Raw genomic sequence first — 27,919 nt, 5'->3', positions numbered from 1 at the left:
TCCCTATACCCTTATCTACATTCCCTCCAGGTTTCAACCTATTCTAATACCTATAGACCCTAGTTCCCATCTCAAGGTATTTGTCCCATATCTTCCATAGGACGAGCTAAGTATCCTCGATACCATAGACATCATTCAATAATGCATTACTTTTAACCATATTGCCTAACCTATTGCTTTCTCCCTGAAATCAATCTATCCACTCCATATGAGTTGGTTATCTTTAAGATCTTGGAAGAAGTGGCCGTCATTTAATTGAAACTACGTCAGGATTTGGTAGGCTGAATCCACAATCTAAAGATCTTAGAAGAAGCGACACTCATCTAATTGAAGCTACATCAGTATATGGCAGGCTGGATCCACAACCTAAAACTGGATCTTGGACTTTAACCACCTAGGATTGTAGGGCTGGATTTCAACGCCACTCTCAAGTTAGTTGTGGACTTGAAGCACCGAATGTACCAATTCTCTAGGAAAACAAAAAAGCCAAGGGCTGGATCACATAAAATATGTCTAATCTATTTACCCATGATGCATAACTAAATAAAGATTATAATGCTGAAATGCGATAGGAATAGGTATGCAATTTTGAATACAAAAGGGTAACCAAATCTTGACAAACTCCTAATACCTCGAACAACTTAGAAAACTCCTAACTAATTAGAACACTGAATTGAGTCACCACACTCAAGCACACGTGCATGGAAGCAGTGGATATGTCGGGACCGTCTGTAACTGACCACTTTGAATTAACTTAAAAGGAGCCTCCTAATCATTGAGGACTTCAAAAATTCTAAATTATACTTAAAAGGCTGCTGAAGTTGCGTTCATGTCTGTACAACTTAAAATGGACCAGGGTTATGATAAAACATATTGAACCAGAATGAACCAAAGGCTGGGCAGGCAAAATATATATATAAAAAAACACTTAGTATGTGAACGTTTCCCTACGAGTGTTAGTGCTGGGTAGCAGGCCCTAGTAGCTCTATTTGGGCTTCCTCTTTGAGAAGCATGTCCATGGATATGCATCATTGGATGATGGTTTAATCATCTCATCACTCCAGTCTTTTGGTTGAGTTGAAGAATTTGAACCAGAGTTGGGTTCCATTCATTTTGTGTACAATTGACTGCTTGCTCAGTTTGATTTGGTCAATCCTGTGAAATTGATTTTTGCAATTTTTTCAAAATTAAGTTTTCTCAAGTTGTCAAAATTCTGTGTACAAAACTGTGTTTGATTAGTTCATATTATGTGTTTTGCATGTTTCCTGTTGTTTTGTTAGATCTGAAATTTGATATTCTGATATCACCAGTAGGCTGTGTAGCATTCAATATTCTCTGTCATGGTTGCAATTTCATGGGGGTTTTCCCCAACCTAAAATATCTGATTTTAGCATTCACTCTCCTCGATATCATGCTTACATGCCTTATGTCTGGGAAATTTATTTGGTGAAGTATCTTCTTTGGGAATAAACTGCATTAAACCACTCCTTTAATTTGGTTCTCTTAGTTAACTTTTTTCCTGTATTACCTATTGCATAGTTCTAAGCATTATGATTGGTTCTCTTACTTGGTTTGTTCAAAATTTTCATGTATGAAAGACGTGAAGAATCACTGCCCTTATTCAAGAGAAGACTTTTGGGTGGCTTGTTGGATTTTGCTGCTAGGGAACTTCGGGTCCAGGTATTTCTGCTTCTTTATTTATTATTATTATTATTTTTTTGTATAATTTATTGTTATTATTAATTCAATTTTTTGGTCTATCAAAAGTATATTTTGATTTTGTTGGAATATGTGTGAATTCATGTTTTGGTTTTCTATTTTGATTCCTTTTATTGATGTTAATATTGAATTTTCTCAAGTCAGTTTTAGTTGTTTATGGGAAAAGCAAGATAAACTTTAAAAATTTCAATGTGAACATTGCTAGAGAAATAAAAGAGTGGTTTAAAACAAAGAATAGATTTTACCCATGAGTCAGGCTTTTTCCATCCCATGTGAGAATACGCCTGTCTTGGGAGCGACTCAGAATCATGCTTTGAAGGTAGTATTTGTTTTATTTCTTGAAGAGAGGGAGTTAAAATCTAGGTGCCACTATTTATTGACAAATATGAGGTTCACATGCTTGGGTGCGTCTGTATACAAAAAATTCATAGTTTTATTTTTCTACAGAAATGAGACATCTGATATTTCTTAAGTATAAGTTCATGGGACAGCTGCAGTTAAATCCCTAGCTCAGTTCGGAACTGAAATTGGCAAATAGGTTCTGTTGACTAAGGGCTTTTAGGTAAAGTTGAATGTTGATACATGATCTGTTTAGGCAGTTTAGCAATCCTTTTAGTATAGATAAGCTTTGGAGAGTTATGTATTTATCACCACAGTAGTATGTTAATTACTAAAAGTCTAAAACTATGTATTAATTTTCATTGCTTGGATCTAAACATTCCGGAGTTTCTACTGTTAGTTTCTTTCAAAGGATGCTGTTGTTGTTGGGTTACCTGGGTAGCATATCCTTGTGTGCATTGTAGGAATGGATATTTTTGCTCTGATTACTATATCCAGCTTTTCTTTTGTGGCAGACTCAAGTGATTGCAGCAGCAGCTGCTGGTGTTGCTGCTGAAGGCTTGCCACCAAAAGATGCTAAAGCAGAAGCAGAGACTGCAACTCATCTTTCTGTGGCTTTGGCAGAGAATGCAATAGTTATTCTTATGCTTGTTGAAGATCATTTGCGGCTGCAAAGCCAGCTATTTGTTTCTTCGTGCTCTATTAATGCTCCTGGATCGCCTAGTTCATCAGCTTCGACCATTGGTAGCCGCTCAACTTCATTAGCCAGAACAGCTGGAGAATCATCTGAAGTCCAAGGCACTCGAAAATCCTTAACTACTGATTCTGGTGGACTCTCTCTTGATGTATGTGCTCTATCCTAAGCACACTTTTTATGATGTATAGTGATCTTCCCATGTTATTTGGCTTTTATTGTGGTATTGGCTTCATGTGACTGTTTTGAATCTCCTTAACCTGCTGATTAATGCTGTTGATGTTCACAATAATCCATAAACATCATGTTGATTTGGTTGTGACTAGATTATTTATAGGGACACTCCAATTACTACTGAACAATAAATTTTCACAGATTTGCTTCGGTGGTCAGGAATATATGTTGCGGTTTTACTTTTTACTTTCTAGCCCTAACAATTGCACTCGCTTTCCCCCCTCTTTTCCAACAAGTTGGCAATGCAGCACAACCATGGGCTGACCCAAGTCCATTTGGGAAACAGGTCCAAACTGGATTTTGGTCTAATGGATATTTGGGATTTTATTTATCTTACTGGGATAATTATGTAAGCAGATTTTTCATCTTGTTTTTGCTCTCAAAGTCTATGAAATTTTTTAGAGTTCAAATTTTTTTTATCGAGATTTTTGAACTTTACTCGTCAACATGCATAAAAAAACCATTGAAATTTCTGTGGTGCTTTGCTTACTAATCTGTTAATTTGTGCTACTTTTTTTGAAATAGACAAATTCGTAAGCAAGTGGTCAGAGACTCTGTCCTACAGTATTGCGTGTTATTTAGGTTATTCATGTTCATAGTTGAGTAAACACATGACACACCTACCGAGGAAATGTTTCTGCCTGCCTTTTATGCTATGATGTGTAGAGTTTTTGAACAGTTGCTGAATTTCTTATTTGATTTTCATTATTTGTATAAACTTGATCCTTCCCCCGACCCCACAAACCAAAAAAGAGTGGGAAAAGACTTGAATTTGTTTTTGCTTTCCAGTTTAAGCTATCACCTGAGAAAGGATTTTCATTTTTTTTTCTTTCTAATTTTAGATTCACGTTTCTATTTATCTGTTCTAATCTTTGAGCTTAATCAGGTTCTTGCTTCTATGGCTGATGCAAAGGGTCAAATTTCTGCAGCAGTGATGGAACGTCTCACTGCTGCTGCAGCAGCAGAACCGTATGAATCTGTTCGATGTGCTTTTGTGTCATATGGAAGCTGCACCTTGGATTTAGCAGAGGGTTGGAAGTATAGGAGCCGCTTGTGGTATGGGGTTGGCCTATCCTCCAAACCCACGGTCTTCTGTGGTGGTGGGAGTGGCTTTGAATCTTGGAATGCTGCCTTGGAAAAGGATGCTAATGGAAATTGGATTGAGCTTCCTCTTGTGAAGAAATCGGTTACAATGCTCCAAGCATTGCTATTAGATGAATCTGGACTTGGTGGAGGTCTTGGTATTGGCGGAGGATCTGGTACTGGGATGGGAGGAATGACAGCCCTTTACCAGTTGTTGGACAGTGATCAGCCGTTCCTATGCATGCTCCGGATGGTACTTGTTTCAATGAGGGAAGAAGATAGTGGGGATGATGGTATGCTTATGAGAAATGTGAGCATCAGGGATGACATATCAGAAGGTTTAAATTGGCAAGCAGGCAATGTGTCACCATCAGATAACAATAACCGTCTTCCAATAAGGAAACCGAGATCGGCATTATTATGGAGGTAATCCTGAAGGATCAGATTTTCAATTCAATCTTCAGGTTTTGGAAATTTGTCATGCTAAAACAGTTATCCATTGGATTTGCTCTGTGAAAATTCATGATTCACACCCCCCCCCCCAAAAAAAATAAATCCCTGATATCGTGATTGAAACATTAACAAAGTCCCTGCTGACTTCCAAATTTCCCACCCCCCCGCCAAAAAAAAAAAAAAAAAAAAAAAAACTTCCCAGACCCTGCTTGGGTATAAAAGAAAGAAAGAAAATTGACAAAATATTTGGCAGTTGTATTCTGGGAGACATTTGCAAGAATGACTCTGGTTATCAAATGATTGAACAACCGGGATCCATTTACTTACGATACTTAGTTGACATTTCTTTTCTCCTGTAGGCATCCTCCAGGCTTTAACCTTTCTCTTGGGTCCAAGGTGGCTACATGCCTTTTAGATACTTAACGAGTTTACATTGATTTACTATTATTAATTTGTTTTTGGGTGAATATTCTTATACAAAAGGATTTTGTTATGTATCGGTTTTTAAGGCATGCAAAGGGAATTTATATGATTGATGCTATTTTCTAACTAGTATAATGTGATTGTTATTTTTCATGATGTCTCAATGAGGCTGTGGCATATTTTCCTTGACTGGCATTCAATTCAATATTTTGGTCTATTTGGATGACATGTAAATTGTAACTAATTTAGATTCTTGATGTACAGCGTGCTTTCGTCCATCCTAAATATGCCAATTTCTGAGTCTCGGAGACAGAGGGTATTGGTTGCATCTTGTGTTCTTTATTCTGAGGTTAGTTTTGACTATGCTAGTCTGATTTATTTTCTCAACTATTTTCTGACTTCTTCCCCTTGTCCCCTCCTGGGTTTTTGCTTGTAGATTTATTGATTCTTTATAACAGCTGAACCTTGCATATACTAATTCCATCCCATAATGATCCTCTTCTTTGTAAACAAAATTCCAAAGGTTAAGGAGTGGTAATTTGGGTCCACTCACTCCAACATTTCCCGTGTATTCTCTGTGTAGAGATCCCTCCTCTTTTGGTTTCTGATTGAAAATTTGGTTTGGCAACATTTAGAGTGTTTAAACTTGTGAAAAATCTATTTTTTTTTCAGTGGACAAACAATTTCTAACATAACAAACTGGAAAAGTATGTTCTTTGTGGGACAGAGAAATAATATTTGTTCCATCCAAAATAGATTCTGTATGCTTGTAGTTATCCTGCTTGTTTGAAAATTGTTTTTCAAAGTAATGTTTTTTACTGAGTAATATGGTGCAGGTGTGGCATGCAGTTAGCAAAGACAAGAAACCTCTACGTAAACAGTACATGGAGGCTATTTTACCACCATTTGTTGCCATTCTAAGGCGATGGCGCCCACTTTTGGCTGGAATTCATGAGCTTACTTCTCCTGATGGTGTCAATCCCCTTATTGTTGATGATCGTGCTTTAGCAGCTGATGCATTGCCTATTGAGGTGATTTAAGCAGGCATATCTCATGTTTCTTTTATTTTTGGTTGTGATTGGTTGCTAAGTGTGGAGTCCCACAATGACAGCAAGCTGCAATGTAAGCATGATGAAGATGCAATTATCTAGGAAACAATTGGAATTTTTTGACTTAAAATAAATCCATGATAGAACTGCTGCTGTGCGAGGCTTAAAAATAAAGAGTTCTACCGCCAAAAAATATTCCAGGATAGAATCACTGCTGTTCAAGGTTAATGATGGAAGAAAGTCGATCTATCTATTGAAAATTGTGTAAAAAATATCAACAGGAGGCCCCATATATTATGCATGTATCTGATTATAATTTATGTTACAATTTTCTTGATGCATTCTTTATTTCTTTAAGACATTTTAGAAAATTTGTTTCAGGCTGCTCTGGCAATGATATCCCCAGGCTGGGCTGCTGCATTTGCTTCACCTCCTGCTGCAATGGCTTTGGCAATGATTGCTGCTGGAGCTGCTGGTGGTGAAACTGTAACACCTGTAACCACTACACCATTTAGGCGTGACACATCATTGCTTGAGCGTAAGACAGCTAGACTTTACACATTCTCAAGCTTTCAGAAACCTTTAGAGACACCTACCAAGACACCAGCTGTCCCAAAGGACAAGGCTGCTGCAAAGGCTGCTGCTTTGGCAGCTGCACGTGATCTTGAGAGGAATGCAAAAATTGGTTCTGGAAGGGGTTTGAGTGCTGTAGCAATGGCGACATCTGCACAACGGAGGAGTACTAGTGATATGGAACGTGTGAAGAGGTGGAATAACTCTGAAGCCATGGGGACTGCCTGGATGGAATGCTTAGAAACAGTAGATACAAAATCAGTTTCAGGGAAAGATCTGAATGCGCTGTGCTATAAGTATGTTGCAGTTCTTGTTACAAGTTTTGCTTTGGCAAGAACCATGCAGCGTTCAGAGGTATGGTTACTTTAAAGCATGCTGTCCCATTATGTCGCATTCATTAACATAATAGAAGAACTTTTATGTGTTTCTTCTACAGATTGACAGGCGTGCCCAAGTTGATGTAATAGACCGGCATCGTATGTCAACTGGAGCCCGTGCTTGGCGCAAACTCATACATTACTTGATTGAGATGAATGGTCTTTTTGGACCTTTGAGAGATGATCTATGTAATCCAGAGCGTGTATGTTTGGTTTCGTTCATTTCTTAATAGCATGTTTTGTATATCGTTAATTGTTGGAGGTGTAAGTGACATGTTCTCTTTGTTGGGTTAAATTTTCTCAGGAATTCTGGAAATTAGACTTCATGGAAAGCTCTTCAAGGATGAGAATATGTTTGAGAAGGAACTACATGGGGTCTGATCATTTGGGTGCAGCTGCTAATTATGAAGATAATCTCCAACTGAAACATGACCAAAATAGTGCAATATCTCCTGCTGCTACTTCTATGTTAGTGGCAGAGGCAATTTCAATGGAGGTAAATGAGGACGATGAGCACATAGACACTGACAATTTGGAGGATCGAACACATGGTAGGGAACATGATGGTGACAATCAGCAGAAGTTGTCTTCCATATCTGAGCAGTCTGTGCAGATTGCAATGGAATCTGGTGATGCTCAAATTGCAAGTGACCGAGATTTGGTGCAAAATACGTCAGATGTGGCACCTGGGTATGTCCCTAGTGAACTTGACGAAAGAATTATTCTTGAACTTCCTTCGTTGATGGTACGAATGTTGAGAGTGATAAGAGGAACCTTCCAAGTAAGTTTCATGCTCTTTTTGAGACGAGAATTCCTTGTTTGGATATGCATATCTTTATGTACCTTGATCCCAGTCTGTGATTTAAATTTGCTGACACTGATTCCAGCAAATCTGAAAAAGTGACATATCAAATTTCTTCTGTACATTATTAAATGCATTTCTGTTATAACTTGTCTAATGTAAGCGTAAAAATAGGAAGAATTGAAAAATCTGGTATAGATTGTAGTTTTGTAAATGGTTAATAATAATTGTTGAGAACAAGAGATAAATAATTTCTTAAAGGTTCGGTCATAATTCAAGAAGTTGGGTTGGTGGGAGAGAGATCCTCTTCTAGTGCCAGGATAAGCCACCAGGGTTGATGTTTTTAGTTTGGCCTGCTCTTTTCTTTTCAGTTTTACCTTCTACTTTTTTTCTTTTCCATTGTTATTTCTTCGATGGTGCAGCGGTAAGGTTGCTCTACTGAGACCAGGTGTCAGGGTTGAGCTGCACTCTTTGCAGACCCCAGAGTGGTTGGAGCCTTGTGCACTATATATGCCAGTTGTGTTTCTCAGGGTTTTGGTTATGCAGTATTGCTCTATTCTTGTGGGAGATCAGATTTTCCTTCTATTGGTTTTCCTCACATTTGATGAGATTGCTAGTTAAAATGTGTGTGACAGTAAGAACATTGGCATCTTTCTCGTAACTCCCCTGCCAGCCCTCATGGACAGTGACTGTATGGCTATATCACGCCAATTTTACCATTGGATTACACTTAAATCTTACTTAAATTACGGATGCTATCATGAACAATTTTACAAGAACATCGAGTATGCTACAGATAAAATTCCATGGTTCTTTCTTTATGTCTTTCTCTCTCTCTCTCTCTCTCATAATTACCTTGAAGTACCTTTTGTAAATGGAAATACAAGTGTGCCCTTAGGGTTAAATCTTTTGGGCTAATATGTGGTCGCCCACCAGGTAGTCATTTGATTTTGCATGTTGATTTCCAAAAGTTCCTGGACTATTATCATTGGGCCATCTGTATCACACTAGAAAGAGGTGTTCCCATGGCTAAAATTGCCCAACTGAGATAGATATACTGTAAAACATCTTACATCATTTTCTAAAACTCATGTTTCAAAATCTCATCATATAATCAGTTTTGCATGTGGAAGTGAAAGGAGAGAAAATAGTGAAAGAAGTAGGTAGAAGATAGAAAATAGGTGAAAACAAAGATTAAAAAAATCTACTCCCTCATATATGGATGGGAGTGGTGTAATGTTTGGTTTAAATTAGTTTTCTTTCCTTTTTCTTTTAATAGGAAGATAGTTTTCCTTTTACTTTAGGACTCTGTAATCCAGGCTGTTAAGCCTCTTTATGTACCCCATTGTGGATGAATAGAAGTGTGAGACTTGAGATATCGAATATTTTTGTTGCAAATGGCTGCTGTTGTCTTCTCCGTATGAGAGTCCTCTTGCTGTTTACTGGTTCCTTGGTGTTTCAAGTCCAAGGGGATGGAGAGTCCTTGATTTTTTTGGTCCATTTAGCTTGTTTAATAGTGTTGATGTTTAAACTTCAATACTCTGAATGGACTGTGGAATCAGTCTACATCAGAGCTACCCCACAAGTTGCTTGAAAAGCTGTTCTTGATATGGATATCAAACCTCCATCCCCTTTCTTTCCCATTAATTTCTGTACTTTCAAGAACCTCCGTCGAGTAGCCTTTTCCCTGAAACCCACAACATTAATTCCTTCAAATCTATCCATTAGATTCTGTCATCTGTCCTAGTTTGAGCTGCTGTTACATAACATAACATAACCCCTACACTCAATCCAGTTTGAAGCCCATTCATCCACTAAGAACACCCAGGATGGCAGTCCCTCTTGAGATTGAATCCAAGAATCCATAACCAAGAAATCAGATCTCCACACATCCACCTAGTGTTTCCTTCCCAAATTTTGGGTATCATTGTTTGTTCACCTACACCTAGGTTTGATCCTAGTTTCATTCTCATCCAATGAGTGAGTCCATAATCTTGATCACCCAAGTATACCAAACCCCATTCTAACTAAGTTCGATCTTAGAGTTGTTAGTGGTAATTTAGGAAGGAAAAACCCTTCTCGGGATTGCGCTAGCTACGGCTAGTGCAAGTCCTCAAGAGGGATAATTCCCTCTCCTTTTTCTTTTCTAACTATGTTGCATTCAACAATCTTTTTATCTAGTTCAGTTCTGTTTATATTCCCCTCAAATGTAACCCTATAAATTCCCCTAGTCTGCTGTGAGTAATGCATGACATTTTGAGAAGTCTGCTCTTAAGAAACAGCATGGTATTAGAGCTATAGCTCTTTTGGCCTAAATCCAAGGTTCAAAGTACACGCTACACCAAGGTTCAAATCTTGGTTTCAGCCAACCAGACATGATCTCCACTAAGTCAAAAAAAATAAGAAGCCAAAGGTGTATAGAACCCAACCATGGGCCAATAAAGTCTTGAGGGCCCAGTTGACCCAATTGGACAATCTTAACAACATTAAGAGGTATTACAGATGTAGTGTCTAACATGACCAGACCCAGATTCAACAATGTAGACTGGCCTTGTTACCTAGAGAATAGAGTAATGTCATTCTTTTTCCTCCTTGCTTGTAATGTGCGTTCATGTAATAATATTTGTGAATGCTTATGTTGTGACCCCATTATTCACTGATGTATATATTGGAGAAGAGAAACTAAAGAGAGTTGTCAACTTTTATGTTTTGCTATTATTTCACATAGAATATAAATGAGGTTCAATTTCAAACATTGAGATTTATAGTTTCATTGAGCTAATCAAACCTTTTCTGATTTCAGCTACGATATTAATATTATGAAAATGGTTCGTAAGCTTATGGATTAGTGCCTCTCTTTCAGGTAACAACAAAAAGGATAAATTTCATAGTGGATGATCATGTTGATGATAGTATTATGGACGATGGGTTGGGACCTAGTTCTAAGAGAAAGTATCATGAAAAGGATTGGAGCTGGCTGATGTCTTCTCTTCATCAAATTTTCAGCAGAAGGTGAGGAGCCTATTGTTGCATTGGTTTATTGTTTCTACTTTTCATAAATATGGGGTGCTGAGTAACTAACTGTGTTTGCATTCAGTAGTATTTTTATCGTGTTGGCTCATTTTCAGAACAAAGTTATTATATGTTACAGCATCGAAACCATTTGAGCTGCATTTATCTTTTAATTTGGGTATATGGAGATGTAAACATCTTTTTGTCAACTGGTAAAACTTCTTGAGCTGGTTAGTTATTGATGATTGAAAAATTGAATAATCTGGTGGTTAGTTTTGGTTATGCTTCTGTCAGAGAAAATCCATCATCAGGGATATTTTTCAGTTCTCTCCATTTTTGGAGAGAGTTATTGCATTGGTGGCATTCCTTTTTTTATTTATTTATTTTTATCTTCTTCTTCTTCTTTTTAAACTTTCCAAAGTTATCCTTCATTAATTTAGTATGACAACGTCAAATTCTTCTTCCTCTCTATCTCTCTTAATGCATCAAATTGATATAATTAAGTATGCACCCCCAGTGGGATTTGGGAAAATTTTGAAAGCCTTGGATTTATAGCCTTGAACTAACTTTCCTAGTTGACTTAAAATTGAAACTAGCTTTAATTTAAATAAGATTTTTATTATTAACTTACTAACCTAATGAGGAATGTTCACTTATGTGTATCAGGCCCTTGATAAGGATCATCTAATGAAGGTGTATCAGGGCCTGATAAAGTCTATTTAGTTAAGGCACATTACTCTTGATAGACTTGACATAATTTAAATAAACAAAGTAAAAACCTATTTTCGTACTTGGCCTAAACACTAAACATATGGGCCCATAGAATAATGGCCATAACCATGTAAAGTTGCTGAACAAAGGCCCAATGTCCATATCGATCAACCCTAAGTTGATTTCAGAGGGAAATTTGCCAATTTGGTGCCTGAGCTGCATTAGCTCTCCCCATCTTGAAAAAAATCACCCTCGAATTTGGTAGTGATTTGGGGGTAAGTAACATGTGTGTAGCAGCTTGGACCGTCCTAGGAAAAACTCAGACAATGTAGGACCACTAGGAATGGAGCCTTCAACTCTAAGAGCTCTCTCTTCATAGAACCATGATGGCATTACAAATTCAACATGCTCATGCTCAAAATCAGCAGCCATGCTCCTGGGATCTTCTTTATTCATAGCTTCATTGGTACGATTATCTTAATCATGTTTTTGTGGAGTTCTGTGGTACAACCCTGCCTTGTTTTCCTTCTCTTCCACTATGTTAGCCATGCTTGTTTTGATCTTGTCTACTTTGATTCCTTGAAGATGCTCATATTGATCAAGGGCATGGTGGGCATCCCATGGAGTAGGCAGTAGGGGTTGGATCAAGTATCACTTCTGGTGTCACTTCGAATTTCTTGGGCAGCAGCTCTTTGTCAACAACTCTTTTTGCTGTAAAGATCTTAGGCATTGCATTTAGGTCATGGTAATTGTCCATATTCTTCTTCATCAAAAAAGTCTTCTTGGGCTGCTTTTAGTGGTGGATATATCGCTTCGTCTTTAGTGTGTTAGTGGGTGGCATCAAAGGATAACAATTCCTTTCTTTTGAGGACAGTCTCTGGCATAGTGTTCTCTCTCATGGTACTAGAAACACTCATCTGGCTGCTGCTGTTAATGTGTCCCTTTCCCTTGTAGTCTGTCCTAGTAGGATTAGTATTTCGTGGAGGAAGTGTGGATGTGAATGTGGGTTTGAGTGGTATTTGGCCTTTCTTCACCTTCATACTTGTCATACATAGGATTCTCATACCTAGATTGGTGCGAGTCGTGTGACCATTCCTTTCCCTTTCTTCTTTGTAACCACCCATTAGAATTCCAGTGAAGGCGGCTTTGTCAAGATCTTCCCTATACATGTGGTTTCACTAGTCTCTCCACGAGGGGGAATGACTATTTGAGAATTTACCCGTGCTGGTGGAAAAGGAGGCAATTTTTCATCCTGCGAGGTTGCTGTATCTGAACAAGCATAGGTATTAGATCTTGTACCTGTGTGAAACATCTGCTAGGGTCTTTTGCATGTTCTTTAAAGCTCTGGTTATTGCTGACTCATCCATCCATGGCTCTGATACCACTTTGATGCAGCCTTGGGTGAATGAGGGCCACTTCTTCCAAGATTTTTAGATGATCAGTAGTGAATAAACTAGGGTTGACTGATTCAACCTTCTGTTTAGGGCTATGATAGAATTTCGACTTGGAAATTGTGACTCTCAAACTAACCTTCTTTTTTGAATTATAGATCTGAACTGATTTTCCAAATATTCTCTATCTTTGACTTCTTGGTTTGACAAACTGCTGACCTGAACTTCTCCAATCCGGAGATTAGGGTTACTTTAAGCCCCAAATGGCCTCTATTTTGGGTTGTTTAGAGCTTTTGGGTGGGCTGTAAAAGGGACTGGTTAGGGTTAAAGTGTTAGAGTTCTAGAAGGGAAGCTTGGTTCTAGAAATACAGGGTTAAGGTTTGGGGATCTAGCACTAGCACTTTATAGTTTTAGAGCTTGGATTCCAAGGATCTAGGTTTAGTGTTACACAATTTTAGGGTTAGGGTTTGGGAATCTAGGAAGCAAGGAACTAGGGTTTTGGAAGGGTGAAAAGGCTGCAATTGGGATTGAGTGACCAAGGAGGTAGAGGGATAATGGATCTGCAATGTGGTAGAATTTTGATGGAGGGATTAGGAAATCTGGATTCTACGCTTTATGAAGAAGGGGACAAATGGGGCAGGGGTGTTCAAATAAAAAAGCAAATGTGTGGAAGGGGATTGTAATAATCTGCTGACTTGTAACTTACCTGTAACATGAGTCTAGTAAGAGAGTGAGATGAGAATGGATTGAAGTGGAAGCAGGCTACATACACCGCCGAAGGAGAATCCTTCAAATGGAATACCCCAAGGTTGCTTACTCAATTACATGGACGTCCCTTACCCCTGATGAGAAGCTCTACTAACAGTCTTAACACTTTGCTCCTAGGTAACAACACTCTTTGGTAATCTGTATTTGAAAATGAATCTGTTACATGTACAGGCCTTGTATTTATAGCCTTTAACTAACTTTCCTGGTTGCACTTAGTTAAAATATCACTTTCTATTTCACCTTACCCTTAGGTTTCTATTTTGTTTACTGTCTATTTTATGTTACTTCCTATTTTGGTAACTTTCTATTTTTCTTATTGCTTGCTTGACAAGTAATCTCCCTAGGATAGTGTCATTTTTAGTAGATTTGGGAGATTCTATGCGATATGTAATTTTCCTTTTTGTTGTTACTTAGTTTAGGAAACTTTCCTAAACTAAAACTTGATTTTACATTGTAAATAAAGTACCAAGGGGAGAGCCATAGCATACAGATGCAAGCTCTCTCCCTCTTCTGTCTTCTCCTTTTTCTTCTTCTTTTGTCTTCTTCTTTTCTTCTTTTTCTTTCTGAATTTCCTTTCAGTCCTTAGGCTGATTGCAGGTGCTGAAATTCTAACATACTCAAAATAGAAACCAACTTGAATTTAAATAGGACTTCTGTTACTAACCTACTAACCTACTAACTTAATAAGTTGAATTTAAATAGGACTCTTATTACTAACCTACTAACTTAATAAGGACTATTTACTTATGTGTATCACCCTCGATAAGGATTATTTAATGAACATGTATCAGGGCTTGATAAGGTCTATTGAATTAAGGCATGTTACTTTTGATAGACCTGACCTAATTTAAAAAAAAAAAAACCTATTTCCGTACTTAGCCTAAACACTAAGATTATGGGCCCATAGAATAGGCCCATGACCACATAAGCTTGCTGAACAAAAGGCCCCAGCACCCGATCTGTCAAGCCTAAGTTGATTTCAATGGGAATTTGGCCATTTTGGCATCTGACTCGCATCAGAATACGAAGTTTTGACCAATTTTAATCAATTTCAACCAACCCAGTTTAGATACTTTTCACTAGTTATGAGAAGGTTTTAACTGGCCCATCACATGCCAAGTTTTCCTTAAAAAACAGTAGGTTTTGACCAGTTTCAGTTTCTGTCAGGTTGAAAGCTTGGTTGGTACTTATCCTTCCCCCCCCCCACAATGTAGATACGGTCTAACAGTCATACAGATTATTATGGTTACTTAGTTATGGATCTCTTACCTTCTCAAATTCTTTGTTTCTTCTTAATTTCCTTTCAGTTCATTCCTCCAGCAGCATGACAACTCATTAAAACAATATAGTGACACCCTATAAAAAATGCCAAAGAATAGTGGTAAAATATTCGATTCCATCTAAATACAAATGGAATTATCATAAGATGCCATCAGGTGTTACATGAACCATCATTTGAGTTTTTTTAGGTGTAGCATCAGTCTTCCCCACTAGAGGTAATGATGACGAACCTTGATCTTCTTGCAATATTTTTACTGGCCAACAACCTCGTTTCCCCCCACCTCCCCCCCCCCAAAAAAAAAAAAAAATTAAAAAAAAATTGAAAAACTGGGTTGATATTTTGAAAGCAGAACATCTCTGTATTTACTTGTGCCGATTGATTCTCTTTTTCCCCCTTTGATGTGTGGGACTAGTCAAATTATTGAATTCTCTGGCTGAGCTCAGAATTTGTTAGCTTATTGTGGTTTATTAGGTTATAAATCTCTCCTCTTTGCCTGATAGAGTATAACCCTTATTTTTTGTTTGTTTGTTTGGGGGGTGGGGATTCCCAACACTTGTGTCAATCGGGAACATCTCTCTTTCATGATAAGTCATTAGACCATTATGTTATGATCTCGAATGACAATTCATGAGTAATACAATATTGTGAAGTTTTTGTATTGCAGAAATTAGTTGTTTCTCATCGACATCATTACTTTAGTTTGAATGTGCTGATTGCATTGCTGGTTTTGACTGAAAAAGTGAACTCGTATCTTCCCAAAAATCCAGCATATGGTCATTCACTTTCTAATACCAATGTATTGGTCACCATTTATATGTAACATTTATCTCGTCATCAGTCATCACCATCGATTGCAAGTTTGTAGCTACAATTTTCACTAACATGGTTATTTCACTTGCACCTGTCATACCATTGGTATCGATTCATTTAAAGATCCAGCATTGTGTCATTAGTTCTTGTTTCTTTGTTCTGATCATTAATGTTATTGCTGTTTGCAGATATCTTTTGAGAAGAAGTGCATTAGAATTATTTATGGTTGACCGAACTAACTTCTTCTTCGATTTTGGGGTATAAATGTTTTTGGAATATACAATCTTTGTGCCTGGGTTATTCACATCATTGAATTTATTAAAATATTTCACTTTTTATCTTGATTTTGTTTCAGAATACAGAGGGGCGGAAGAATGCTTATCGAGCTATTGTTCAAGCAAGACCTTCTTATTTGAATAATATTTATCTAGCTACACAGGTCTCTACTGTTTAGCAACCTCTGTTGTGTGTATCTTTGAGCTTATTAATTTATTCTTCTATGGCTGGTTCTGTGTATTTTTATTGCTCAGAGGCCGGAACAACTTCTTAAAAGAACTCAGCTTATGGAGCGTTGGGCTAGATGGGAGGTATAAAATCAAAGATAGATTTTAAGACATCTCAGAGCTTTTTGCATTAATTAATTATCAATTATGGTTTTCTCGTTTAGTTTCTGGGTGCTATGTTTCTAACTGCTATGAACCCAAATTATCTGCAGATAAGCAATTTCGAATATCTTATGCAACTCAATACATTGGCTGGGAGAAGCTATAATGACATCACTCAGGTGGATTTTCAGATAATTGCTTGTGCTAAGCCCTTGATTAAAACTGTGGCGGTATTTTGTGACAGTTTCCTTTTTCCCATTTTCCCCCACCCTTCCATTGTAGTATCCTGTTTTTCCATGGATTCTTGCTGATTACACGTCGAAGACTTTGGATCTCTCAGATTCTACTTCATTCCGAGACCTATCAAAGGTTGCACATGTTGAATTTCATTGCAGTCTTCTTGATTACTGAGAACTTTCCCTCTTATGAGTGGTGCTTACATGTAAAGCCTGTGCTTTCTGCAGCCCATTGGTGCTTTAAATGCTGACCGGTTGAAAAAGTTTCAAGAGAGGTACTCCAGCTTTGATGATCCAGTTATACCCAAGTTCCATTATGGTTCACATTACTCAAGCGCGGGAACAGTAAGTTTTTAACTTAATTAATTATATTAAAAATACTTAATTTGATGTAGTCATAGAACTTGTGCAATATGCCAAAGGAAAGAGAGGGTATGCCTCCAAGAAGCATCTTTTTCTTTTAATTTTTTAATCTGTCATGGATGCATAGAGTGCCAGTAAAAGCTCAGGTTTCTCTTCAAGCTGTCTATGGCTTTTTCTTTCTGATGAATAAATTATTGTTACCAAAGTGTTAGGAACCCAGATTCAGCAGTGTAACTACCTCTTGAATTCACACATAATAGGTCTTAAGATTAGATGGAGAAGTCACAGTACTGCACACCAAATACAGCACCCAACAGTAACAGAACACAAACAAACACTGTGGCTATGAGAGGCCAGTACTCTCCTGTAAGACACCTTGCCCAGACCCGAGACACTACACTGATACCCCCCTTCCTCACTCTCCACAAAACACATAATAAAATAACTGACTCCTGACTGACTCAAAAACATAACTACAACAACACTGACTTTACTCATTGCTGTCTCCCCTGCTTTGGTAGTTCTTACTGGATTAGACTTGAAGTAATAAGGGCCTATCAGCCCCCCCCCCCCCACCTTGTCCTCAAGGTGAAAGGCTGGAAAGTTAGTGTTAGACTTCTTCATAGTCTTCCCAAGTATCTGTACAAGAGGGCAGGGACTTCCATTTGAGCAACACTTCCAGTCAGCTGGCAGGTGAGTCATGGTGGCCCAACAGGGTTCTGGTTCCAAGTGAAGCTTCCAATCATCAGCTAGGCAAGTAGGTAGGGGCTGTTGCTGAACCTGAGTTCCCAAGACCTTCTTCAGCTGAGACACATGGAATATGGATGAATCCATATGTGGGAAGGAAGTTGGAGCTTGTGAGCTGTCTGTCCAATATGCTCAATCACTGGGAAGGGCCCATAAAACATGTGGCTGAGTTTCTCGTTGCTTCGTTTGGCCAATCCCCGATACCGGTAGGGCTGTAGATGTAGGAATGCCTGATCTCCCACAGAAAATTGAACATCTCATTGATGGGTGTCTGCCACTTGCATCCAATCTTGTGCCACAAGTAGATTTGCCTTCAGCTCATCTAATATGAGATCTCGCTCCCTGAGGTACTCATCAACATCATCTACCTTGGAGCCACCGGGAATCCAGCGAGTGAGGTGTGAGGGTTCATGACCATAAACAGCCTGGAAAAGATTCATCTGTACTGCACCTTGGTAGGTGGTATTGTACCAAAACTCAGCCCAAGCAAGCCAGCTGCCAATCTTTCGGTTGCCAAGCACAGAAACATCGTAGGTACGTTTCAAGTGTTCTATCAACAACTTCCATCTGTCCATCGGTTTGGGGATGGTAGGCACTACTGTATTTTGATGAAGTCCCTGAAAGTCTGAAGAGCTCAGTCCAGAAGTGGCTGAGGAAAATCTTGTCTCTATCGGACACTAGAGTACAGTTGCGCTAGTCGCACTATCTCTTTGCTGAAAACTAATGCCACTTCCTTCGCAGTATAAGGGTGGGTTGGCGCCAAAAAATGTCCATACTTGCTGAGGCGATTGACCACAACCAGCACAGCATTTCCCCGTGTTTTGGGCAGCCCTTCAATGAAATCCATACTAATGTCCTCCAAGATGTGCTCCAGAATGGGCAATGGCTGCAGCAACCCTGTGGGGATCATTTATTGGTGCTTGCTTCTCTGATGGGTGTCACATCCAGCTACAAAATCCTTAACAACAGCTTTCATGCCTACCCAATAAACAACAGCGGTTAGCCTTTTATAAGTCTTTAGGGACCCTGAATGACCCCCAAATGGGGTGGAATGAAATTCAGCAAGCAGAGTCGGTATGAGAGTGGATTATCCAGTCAGAACCAGTCTGTTCTTGTAGTACAGAGTCCCATTTCGGAGCTGTTCGGATAAGCTGACCCTTGTAGAAGCCCCTGTATGATGGGTCTATGGAGGTCGTGGGTGCTGACTTCAGTGTCTATTACCCCTCCCTCCTGCCATATAGCTGCTGTTAGTGTAGAAAGTTATTCTTTTGGTAAGTCTTAACTTTGAAATGTTGCCCCATTAAATAATGTTGCCATTTGTGAATGGCAAGAACAATTGCTATGAATTCCTTTTCATAGACAGATTTGGTGGGAGTTTGGGGAGAGAGAGCTTGACTCCGATATGTGGTAGGATGGCCGTCTTGCATGAGCACAGCTCCTAACCCAACTCCCGAAGCGTCAAGTCTCTAGCTCAAATTCTTTGTTGAACTCTGGCATGGCAAGGACCAGCATGGTAGTCATGGCCTTCTTAAGAGCGTCAAAAGCTATAGTGTCTTTCTCGGTCCAGTGGAATGAGTCTCTCTTTAGCATCTGTGTCAAAGGTTCAGCTATCTTGCCATACCCTCCCACGAAATTCCGATAATAGCCGGTCAGGCCTAGAAGTCCCCTCAAGGCTCTTAAGTTTTGAGGTTTAGGCCAGTCCACCATTCTCTGAATTTTTAAGGGTCAGCTGCCACTCCTCGGTCAGAAATGATATGCCCCAGGCACTCCAACTCTGTGACGCCAAATGAGCATTTCTTTCAATTAAGAACTAGGTTGTGCTTTGTAAGTAGAGTGTGATCCTCAAGTGCTGCAAGTGCTCTGCCATGTCCTTGTTGTACACCAATATCTCATAAAAAAAAACCAAAATAAATTTGTGCAAGCATGCACGAAATACCTTGTTCATGAGAGACTAAAATGTGGCTGGAGCATTTGAGAGGCCAAAGGGCATTATGAGGAACTTGTAATGGCCATTATGGGTCCGAAAGGCAGTCTTCTCCGCATCCCCTTCTGTCACTTGGATCTGGTGGTAGTCAAATTTTAGATCCAACTTGGTTAACACCTTTGCAACCCCTAACTCATCAAGTAGCTCGTCGATAGCGAGTATTGGGAACTTGTCTGGAATAGTTGGCTAGTTAAAAGCCCGATAGTCGACGCAAAATCCTTCTTCACTAGCTGCACCGGGCTTGAGAACTGGCTTAGATTGGGGCAGATGATTCCTGTAGACAGCATTTCTTTCACCGATCTCTTGATTTCATTTTTCTGGGAATGGGGGTAGCAGTAGGGTTGTATGTTAGGAGGTTGGCTTCCCCCCCGTGAAACGCATAGTGTGGTCGTGTGCCTCCTTGGTGGTGGTAGTGGAGTAGGCTCAGCAAACAACTGATTGAACTCCTCCAGAAGAAGCTGTAGAACTGCAGTCTCCTCCCCATTTGAAGATTCATTTACTGTAGAACAGGCAGCTAACCAGAACCCTTATCCACCAGACCTGAGAGCCTTCCACAGAGCCTTTAAAGAAGTCTCCATTTGCAATAGGGATGGCTCCCCATTAAGCTTCATAACTGTCCTTGCCAGTCAAAGCTCATGGTTTGTTGACACCAGTTGCTTAGTATCTCACCCAAAGTTGAGAGCCATTCTGCACCCAAGATCACATCTACGCTGCCCAGGCTCAACGGCAGCAGGTTTTGGGTGAAAACAACTCCTTTGGAGCTCAATTGCCACTGCGGACAAAGCCCCTGCCCTTGTATGCATTCGCCATCACCGAGAGTCACTCCAAAGTTATGCCGCTGAATGGGTAGCCCAAGTTGATCTACCATTTCTTGAGTCACGAAATTATGAGTGGCACCACTGTCCACGAGTACAACCACCTCCTGTCCCTTGATTTTTCCTCTCATTTTTAGGGTTCTCGGCAAATCTAGCCCTTCAAGCGAATAATTGGAGAGTTCGACCGCAAGAGCCATTATATCTTCCTCCACTTTAGTCATCTTGCCTTTTGGTTCCTCGGTGGCACCCTCTATTTCTTCGGCGTCAAGAGAAGGCACTACATCTACTTCATGGCACAATGTTGGTATGGGGAGTAACGATGATGTAGGAGAAACCCTAGAAACTAGGGGACCTACAAAGTGGGCTACTAGACTCTTAGAATTAAACACCTATTCTTGACAGATAATAAAGAAAGGAATTGCAGCACTTGAATTTTGATTAATCATGCATGTAAGACAGCTAAAGTAGAGAAAGAAACACAATAAGTCCTAACTGATACGCACAACTAAACAAGAATCAATAGGGACACAAGGTAACGGGGATCTTTGCACCATAACACTAAATTGAATGCAAGGGGATTAAGAAACTTAAAGAAAATAGAGTTGCCCTAATCAATATCAGATTTCTAACAAGGAATTCAGGAATTAACAATGTAAAGGGAGTCTTAGGAAGTTTTTGTTTTAAACAAAACTACTGCCAAAGAATAAATGAGAAATATTTAGGGAGAGATAATGTTACCTGCTGATCCTTGCTGCAAAACAGGGGTTAGAAAGCATTTAGGAACAGAAATAAGAGAAAGAAAAGGAAACGGCCCCAGGAAACAAAACCCAAAGCCCCCCAAACGGGAAGGCCGAAAAAAAGCAAGCCCAAAAAGAAACAAGACGACACAATAAACCAATTAAAGCAAACCCAAACCAATTAAAAGAAAGACAAAAAAACGATGGCCCACCCCAAACATTTATTTTGAATTTAGGGATAGCCAAGAGAAAGTCCTCTTATTGAGTTATTATCTTTCTTATTGGGTTGTTTTATATAACGAAAGGGCGCGACAAAAGGAAAAAAAAAGAGGAAAGGGTTGGGGTTTTGAGAATTAAGAGCACACATCGTAACTAACGGAACAACGGGGGGGCAAAGTAATAGACAAGTGAAGGTGGTTAGTAATTTTGAAAGTACGGGGTACATAGTATAAACAAGCGCCAATAGTTTCCCAAGAAAAAAATATTTTGAAGTAGTGGTGAATCTTAGGAAAGGAGAATTTTTTTTTTTGAAGTAATAGTGAATCCTAGGAAGGAGAGTAGGGTTAAAATTGAGAACCACAACAAGACTGCTGTACTAGGGTGATAAAAGAGAAGGAGAGAAAGAAAAGAAGAAATAAAAAATAATAAAAAAAGTACGATAGAGAGGAAAGAAAATTCTGACGGACAGCAGGGAAAGAGGAAGAAGAAAAAAAAAAGAAAGAAAAAAAAACTGAGAGAAAAGGGTTAGAAAAGATTGATAGAAAGGAAAAAAAAGGAAGGAGAGAAAAGAACAATTATGCAGAGAAAAGAAAAGAACAAGGGAAGAAACTGATCCACGCAAGAGAGGAAAGGTAGAAGAGGAGAGGAAGAAGAACTTACTAGAAATCCATGCCAAGAAAGAGACTCGTGCAAGAGAGAGGAATTTTTTAACTTTGCATTCATTCATTGATTGCCAAAAACAAATTCCATACAAGGTTTAAATAAAAAAAATTGATCCCTCCCAACCCTATATGTTTAATTCCCAAAATAACCCCAACTTAAGTTGTAACCAAACCCAAAATAATTCAAAATTGGGCCAAAATAGACTCTAGGCCTAGCCCATAAAGACTCAAACATGAAATTAAAATATTTCAATAGTAAACTACTACCCAACCCACCAAGACTAAGGAAAATAACATGACAAACTGCCTATAAGCATTGTTTCTCATCAAACCATAGGATCCTAGCAATCCGTTAACCTCTGAACTCATCATCCATCCACATAGATGTTGTCGTGGGATGATCTCTACGTCAGCGTTGCCAATAAACTCGGAATTGCTCACTAATGTCCTCATCAACTCTCCCCGACTTTGAAGAATTCACCTCTAGTGAATGAAGGCTCTGGTAGTACTCTAGCATGTCTGGGTCAAGTCGTTGTAGCTCCGCCATCGTGATCCAAGTGTTGTCGATCTCAGGATGTCCCCGCCACTTAACTGGGAATTCTCTGTAACCTCCCTCTTTTGTAGTTGTAACTCTCTCATCAAGGATCTCTTCAATTGTTTCAACTCTGTTGTGAAATTTAGGCATAGGTGGTACTAAAATAGTAGGGAGTGAAGGGGTCTTACTAGCAGGGTCATCAAAAACAAAGGGAAGGGTGTCAAGGTCATATGGATAGAAAGATGCAGTAGTAGGAGTGCCATGGAAGGGGAAAAGGTCCTCCACATTGAAAATATTGCTGATCCCCATGTTAGTTGGCAGATTAAGAACATAGGCATTAGCTCCTATTTTCTTCAGAATCTCGAATGGTCCTGCACTACGAGCATGTAGCTTGCTTGCTTTACAATTAGTGAAACGTTGCGGTCTGATCCTAACCATCACCATATCTCCTTCTTGAAACTCTTGCAGTCGTCGATGCACATCAGCTTTGGACTTATATTGATCATTACTCAGTGCTATTCGCTGTCTTATACTTGCATGTAAATCAGATATGTGCTGTGCAAAAGACTCGGCTGATGGGGAAGTCCTATAGCTGGACACAGCTGGAATAAGGTCTATAGGAGCCTTGGGTTGGTATCCTAGACAAACCTCAAAAGGTGACAAACTAGTGGTTCGGTTCCTAGAGCTATTATAGGCAAACTCGGCTTGGGTAAGGACCCGATCCCAACTGGTAAGGTACTCTCCTATAAGGCAACACAACAAGTTCCCTAGAATTCTATTAACAACCTCGGTCTGACCATTGGTTTGGGGGTGAAATGCAGAAGAGAAACGGAGTTTGGTTCCCATCATCCTCCATAGAGTCTGCCAAAAGTGACTAGTGAACTTAACATCCCTATCAGACACTATGGTATTACTTTGCAAGGCAACTAGAGCATAAACAACTTCTGACTCTTTACACTCAACTTCAAATTCTTGCTGATTTAGTATGCCAAGTGTTTTAGAGCAAGTTTGTTTGATGGTACTGCCTTTATGCTTCACAACCTTAAGCTCTTTTGGGGTGCTAGGGGTCAATCGGATCTTTTTCCCTTTATATTCAAAGATACAAATGTTAGATTTCCCATAGGTAATGACATCCCTATCATATAACCATGATCTCCCTAAAATGATGTGAGCAACATCCATCTCTAGGACATCACACCACACTCAATCCTCATAACCAGCAAAATGTAGGGGAACTAAACACCTAAGGGTTACAGGGATAGTAGACTGATTGACCCAAGCAACCTTGTACGGTTTGGGTGAGCCTCTGGTTTGAGCCCCATTTTGGAAACAACACTTTGAGCAATTACATTCATGCAGTTACCACTATCTATGGCGACTGTTCTTACCTTAATGGCTAAGTGTAGGTAATAAAAATATTAATCCGTTGCCAATCATCAGTATCTTTGGATTGTGATACCATACAACACACAACTCCAAGCTTAGACCCATATACCATATCAAGATCCTCATCAGATATGTCCTTATCTGGTCTATGGTCTTCATACTTAGGCTCCTGATCGTCATCCTGATCTAAATCCACATGGTCTTGCCCTCCAACATAAAGGTTTCTGTTGGGGCATTCCCTAGCAACGAGTCCAAATCCTTGGCATTTGAAACATTGGAGCTGGCCAACTTTTATTGGGGTAGTTCCCAAAATGCCTTTACCCTTGTTATCAATTGGATGTTTTGGATTAATAGGGGGTCTTTGGAAATTGGTAGTGTTAGGGGTAGACCTTCGGAAACTAGATTCTCCGGGCTGAAAGCTCTTCTTTTAAGGAAAAGCCTTCATAGACGTCTCAAGTTCTAGAGCAATCCTAAAGGCTTGAGGGACATCTCTCACTAAGTGGGGGTGCAAGTCGTGACCGAGTATCTGAGTTAAGTCCAGTAATAAACCTAGAAAGTGTTTGCTCAACATCCTCACGAGTACGGCTTCAATCTTAAGTTCATTGAATTTGGCCATGTACTCGGTCATAGTTAATTTCCCTTGCTTTAGGGTGTTCATTTCATTCAACAAGTTCAGCCTATAGGTGATAGGTAAGAACTCCCTTTTAAGCCTTTTTTGCATCTCAACCCGAGTGGTCACTGGCTCAAGTCCTAGATTGTTCTCTTGGTACTTTAATTCTGTCCAAAAATCTTGGGCAGCCTCGGTAAGCTTAATCTTAGCAAACCTAAAGTGAACCTCTTCCGACATATTATAAAAATCAAAGTACCTGTCCATTTGTCTAATCCAATCTTGTAAGACTTCCGCATCTATTTGGTCATCATAAGATGGGGCCTCTACCTTGACTATCCTCCTAATATCGAACCCTCTATCATGGGTGTCAAGAGCATTGTCATGCTCATAGGTTGCATGATGCATAGGACCAAGATGTCCACGTGCTCCACGACCTCTACCTCTACCTCTTCCATTACCTTGGAAATTATCCCCAGTTCTATCAAGATCCTCGAAGCGGTGGTCAAAGTTCTGGAGGTCCACTTGGTAGTTTTCATTCCTAGGTCCATTGGCTTGAGTATTATGTCCATGCTGCTCTTGTTGTCCCTCTATGGCCTGAATGGTGGTGGCTTGGGCTGCTTGTGCTGCCCTTTGTTATTTAACTCCTTTTATGTTGTTTGAATGGCCTTTAAGATCTCTCCATTTTGTTGGGGGCAGCTGAGTCAATTGGTCAGGGGTCAATTGGGCACTTGATGAACCAGTCATATTGGAATATTCGTTTCCACTTCAGGTTACTACCATACATAGTCTGACCTAAAGACACCTAAACTAAAACCAACAATTCTAACGACTCGAAACCTAGAAGTCCAGCAGTACTTAACACTCTAAACCATGCTCTGATACCAGAATTGATGTAGGAGAAACCCTAGAAACTAGGGGACCTACAAAGTGGCCTACTAGACTCTTAGAATTAAACACTTATTCTTGACAGATAATAAAGAAAGGAATTGCAGCACTTGAATTTTGATTAATCATGCATGTAAGACAGCTAAAGTAAAGAAAGAAACACAATAAGTCCTAACTGATAAGCACAACTAAACAAGGATCAATAGGGAAACAAGGTAACGGGGATCTTGGCACCATAACACCAAATTCAATGCAAAGGGATTAAGAAACTTAAAGAAAATAGAGCTGTCCTAATCAATATCAGATTTCTAACGAGGAATTCAACAATTAACAATGTAAAGGGAGTCTTAGGAAGTTTTTGTTTTAAACAAAACTACTGCCAAAGAATAAATGAGAAATATTTAGGGAGAGATAATGTTACTTGCTGATCGTGGACTGCAAAAAGGGGTTAGAAAGCATTTAGGAACAGGAATAAGAGAAAGAAAAAGATATTTTGAAGTAGTGGTGAATCCTAGGAAAGGAGAAAAAAATATTTTGAAGTAATGGTGAATCATGGGAAGGAGAGTAGGGTTAGAATTGAGAACCACAGCAAGACTGTTGTACTAGGGTGATAAAAGAGAAGGAGAGAAAGAAAAGAAGAAATAAAAAAAAAAAAAAAAAGTACGATAGAGAGGAAGAAAATTCTGACGGACAGCAAGGAAAGAGGAAGAAGAAAAAAAAAAAAAAAAAACTGAGAGAAAAGGGTTAGAAAAGATTGATAGAAAGGAAAAAAAAAAGGAAGGAGAGAAAAGAAAAATTATGCAAGGAAAAGATAAGAACAAGGGAAGAAACTGATCCACGCAAGAGAGGAAAGGTAGAAGAGGAGAGGAAGAAGAACTTACTAGAAATCCATACCAAGAAAGAGACTCATGCAAGAGAGGAATTTTTTAACTTTGCATTCATTCATTGATTGCCAAAAACGAATTCCATACAAGGTTTAAATAAAAAAATTGATCCCTCCCAACCCTACATGTTTAATTTCCAAAATGACCCCAACTTAAGTTGTAAATATAACCCAAATCCAAAATAATTCAAAATTGAGCCAAAATAGACTCTAGGCCCAGTCCATAAAGACTCAAAGATGAAATTAAAATATTTCAATAGTAAACTACTACCCAACCCACTAAGACTAAGGAAAATAACATGACAACTGCCTATGAGCAGTGTTTCTCATCAAACCATAGGATCCTAGCAATCTGATAACCTTTGAACTCATCATCCATCCACATAGATGCTGTCGTGGGATGATCTCTACGTCGGCCGTCGCCGGTAAACTCGGAACTGCTCATTGATGTCCTCATCCAACGCTCATCACACTGGAAACACAACCCACGATCAAGCTTGTCCTAGAGTTCCACCATAGTTAGTTGCTTGAACCAAGAGTTCCACTATGGCTGTATAGCACCGTCCGTCGCCGATGCAGGCTGGTTTTCACCACTGTCGTTAGCCCTTAGGTGTTTTGCGCAAGTTTGGGTATCAGGGTAGAGGTAGAAGAAGGTAGTGTAGTGGGTTTCCAAAAGTACCCCTTTTCATTAGTTCTAAAGGTTGGGCCGATTTATATTTGATTTCTTGGCCCCTACTTTGGTTTGAGCTGGTCCATGAGTGGAGTTGGGTCTAACAACTCCCTTTATGGTCCAATTCTTGGCTTCAATTGATTGGGCCAAGTGCATAACCTGGTCCAATGTAGTCGGTGCAAACATATGCACTTCCACTTGAGTCTCCTTCAACCCTGCCGTGAACAAGCTCTTCAACCAGACAGGATCCTTCATTTGTGCTGCCACCGACAACCTTTCAAACCATTCCCAGTATTCAGCCACTATTCTAACTTGCTTTAGGTTCACTAACTTTTCTTGGGGAGTCTCCAAGTCCCAAATCATTGAGCAATGTGTCTTTCAAGTCTTCCCAACGACTAAAAGGCTCTCCCATCTCACAAAATCGCAGCCAGCCTTGCGCTGCCCCTTCGAATATGTGGAGGAAACATTTTGGCCTCGAGATGCAGCTCTAGTATGGTCTGAATCTTGTGTTGCGTGGATGAACTGACTCTCCCCTGTGAATCTCGGTGGTCGTCCTCCCCCCTAACTCTCACATACTGCTGGGGCTGGTGATGGCGGTATGTCCCTAGGATCTATTGAATCCTAATCACGAGGTCCAACTCCCTCCTCATCCCCTCCGTCGTCATCATCATCATCATCATCATCATCATCATCATCATCATCATCATCATCATCATCATCATCATCATCATCATCATCATCATCATCGTTATCGTCATCATCATCACCATTGTCGTCATCGTCAGAGGCCTGAATTCAGATCATCCTCAGTGTCGGACCAGACAATCAAATCCTCACTCTAGGTGGATGCACTAGGGGGTGG

At 39.5% G+C, this 27,919-nt stretch overlaps 1 protein-coding gene across 1 annotated transcript in view; it reads left to right on the top strand.

The window, feature by feature from the left end:
• Positions 1 to 27,919, top strand: part of LOC149013689 (WD-40 repeat family protein / beige-like protein) — a 52,903-nt gene that overhangs the window by 13,851 nt on the left and 11,133 nt on the right. Inside the window, exons 9-23 of the mRNA XM_089158626.1 lie at positions 1,599 to 1,680; positions 2,574 to 2,903; positions 3,873 to 4,495; positions 5,210 to 5,294; positions 5,782 to 5,976; positions 6,376 to 6,921; positions 7,004 to 7,147; positions 7,249 to 7,725; positions 10,610 to 10,758; positions 15,909 to 15,978; positions 16,076 to 16,159; positions 16,251 to 16,307; positions 16,436 to 16,504; positions 16,608 to 16,694; positions 16,790 to 16,906. Of these exons, the coding sequence (XP_089014752.1) occupies positions 1,599 to 1,680; positions 2,574 to 2,903; positions 3,873 to 4,495; positions 5,210 to 5,294; positions 5,782 to 5,976; positions 6,376 to 6,921; positions 7,004 to 7,147; positions 7,249 to 7,725; positions 10,610 to 10,758; positions 15,909 to 15,978; positions 16,076 to 16,159; positions 16,251 to 16,307; positions 16,436 to 16,504; positions 16,608 to 16,694; positions 16,790 to 16,906 (3,115 nt within the window). The remainder of the gene's footprint in view (positions 1 to 1,598; positions 1,681 to 2,573; positions 2,904 to 3,872; positions 4,496 to 5,209; positions 5,295 to 5,781; positions 5,977 to 6,375; positions 6,922 to 7,003; positions 7,148 to 7,248; positions 7,726 to 10,609; positions 10,759 to 15,908; positions 15,979 to 16,075; positions 16,160 to 16,250; positions 16,308 to 16,435; positions 16,505 to 16,607; positions 16,695 to 16,789; positions 16,907 to 27,919) is intronic.

Source organism: Hakea prostrata, chromosome 6 (assembly GCF_041222555.1).
Source record: "Hakea prostrata isolate BN-2017 chromosome 6, UWA_Hpros_2, whole genome shotgun sequence".
Taxonomy (NCBI): domain Eukaryota; kingdom Viridiplantae; phylum Streptophyta; class Magnoliopsida; order Proteales; family Proteaceae; genus Hakea; species Hakea prostrata.
The sequence above is the reverse complement of the archived record's forward strand: the minus strand, read 5'-3'. Positions and strand labels throughout refer to the sequence as shown.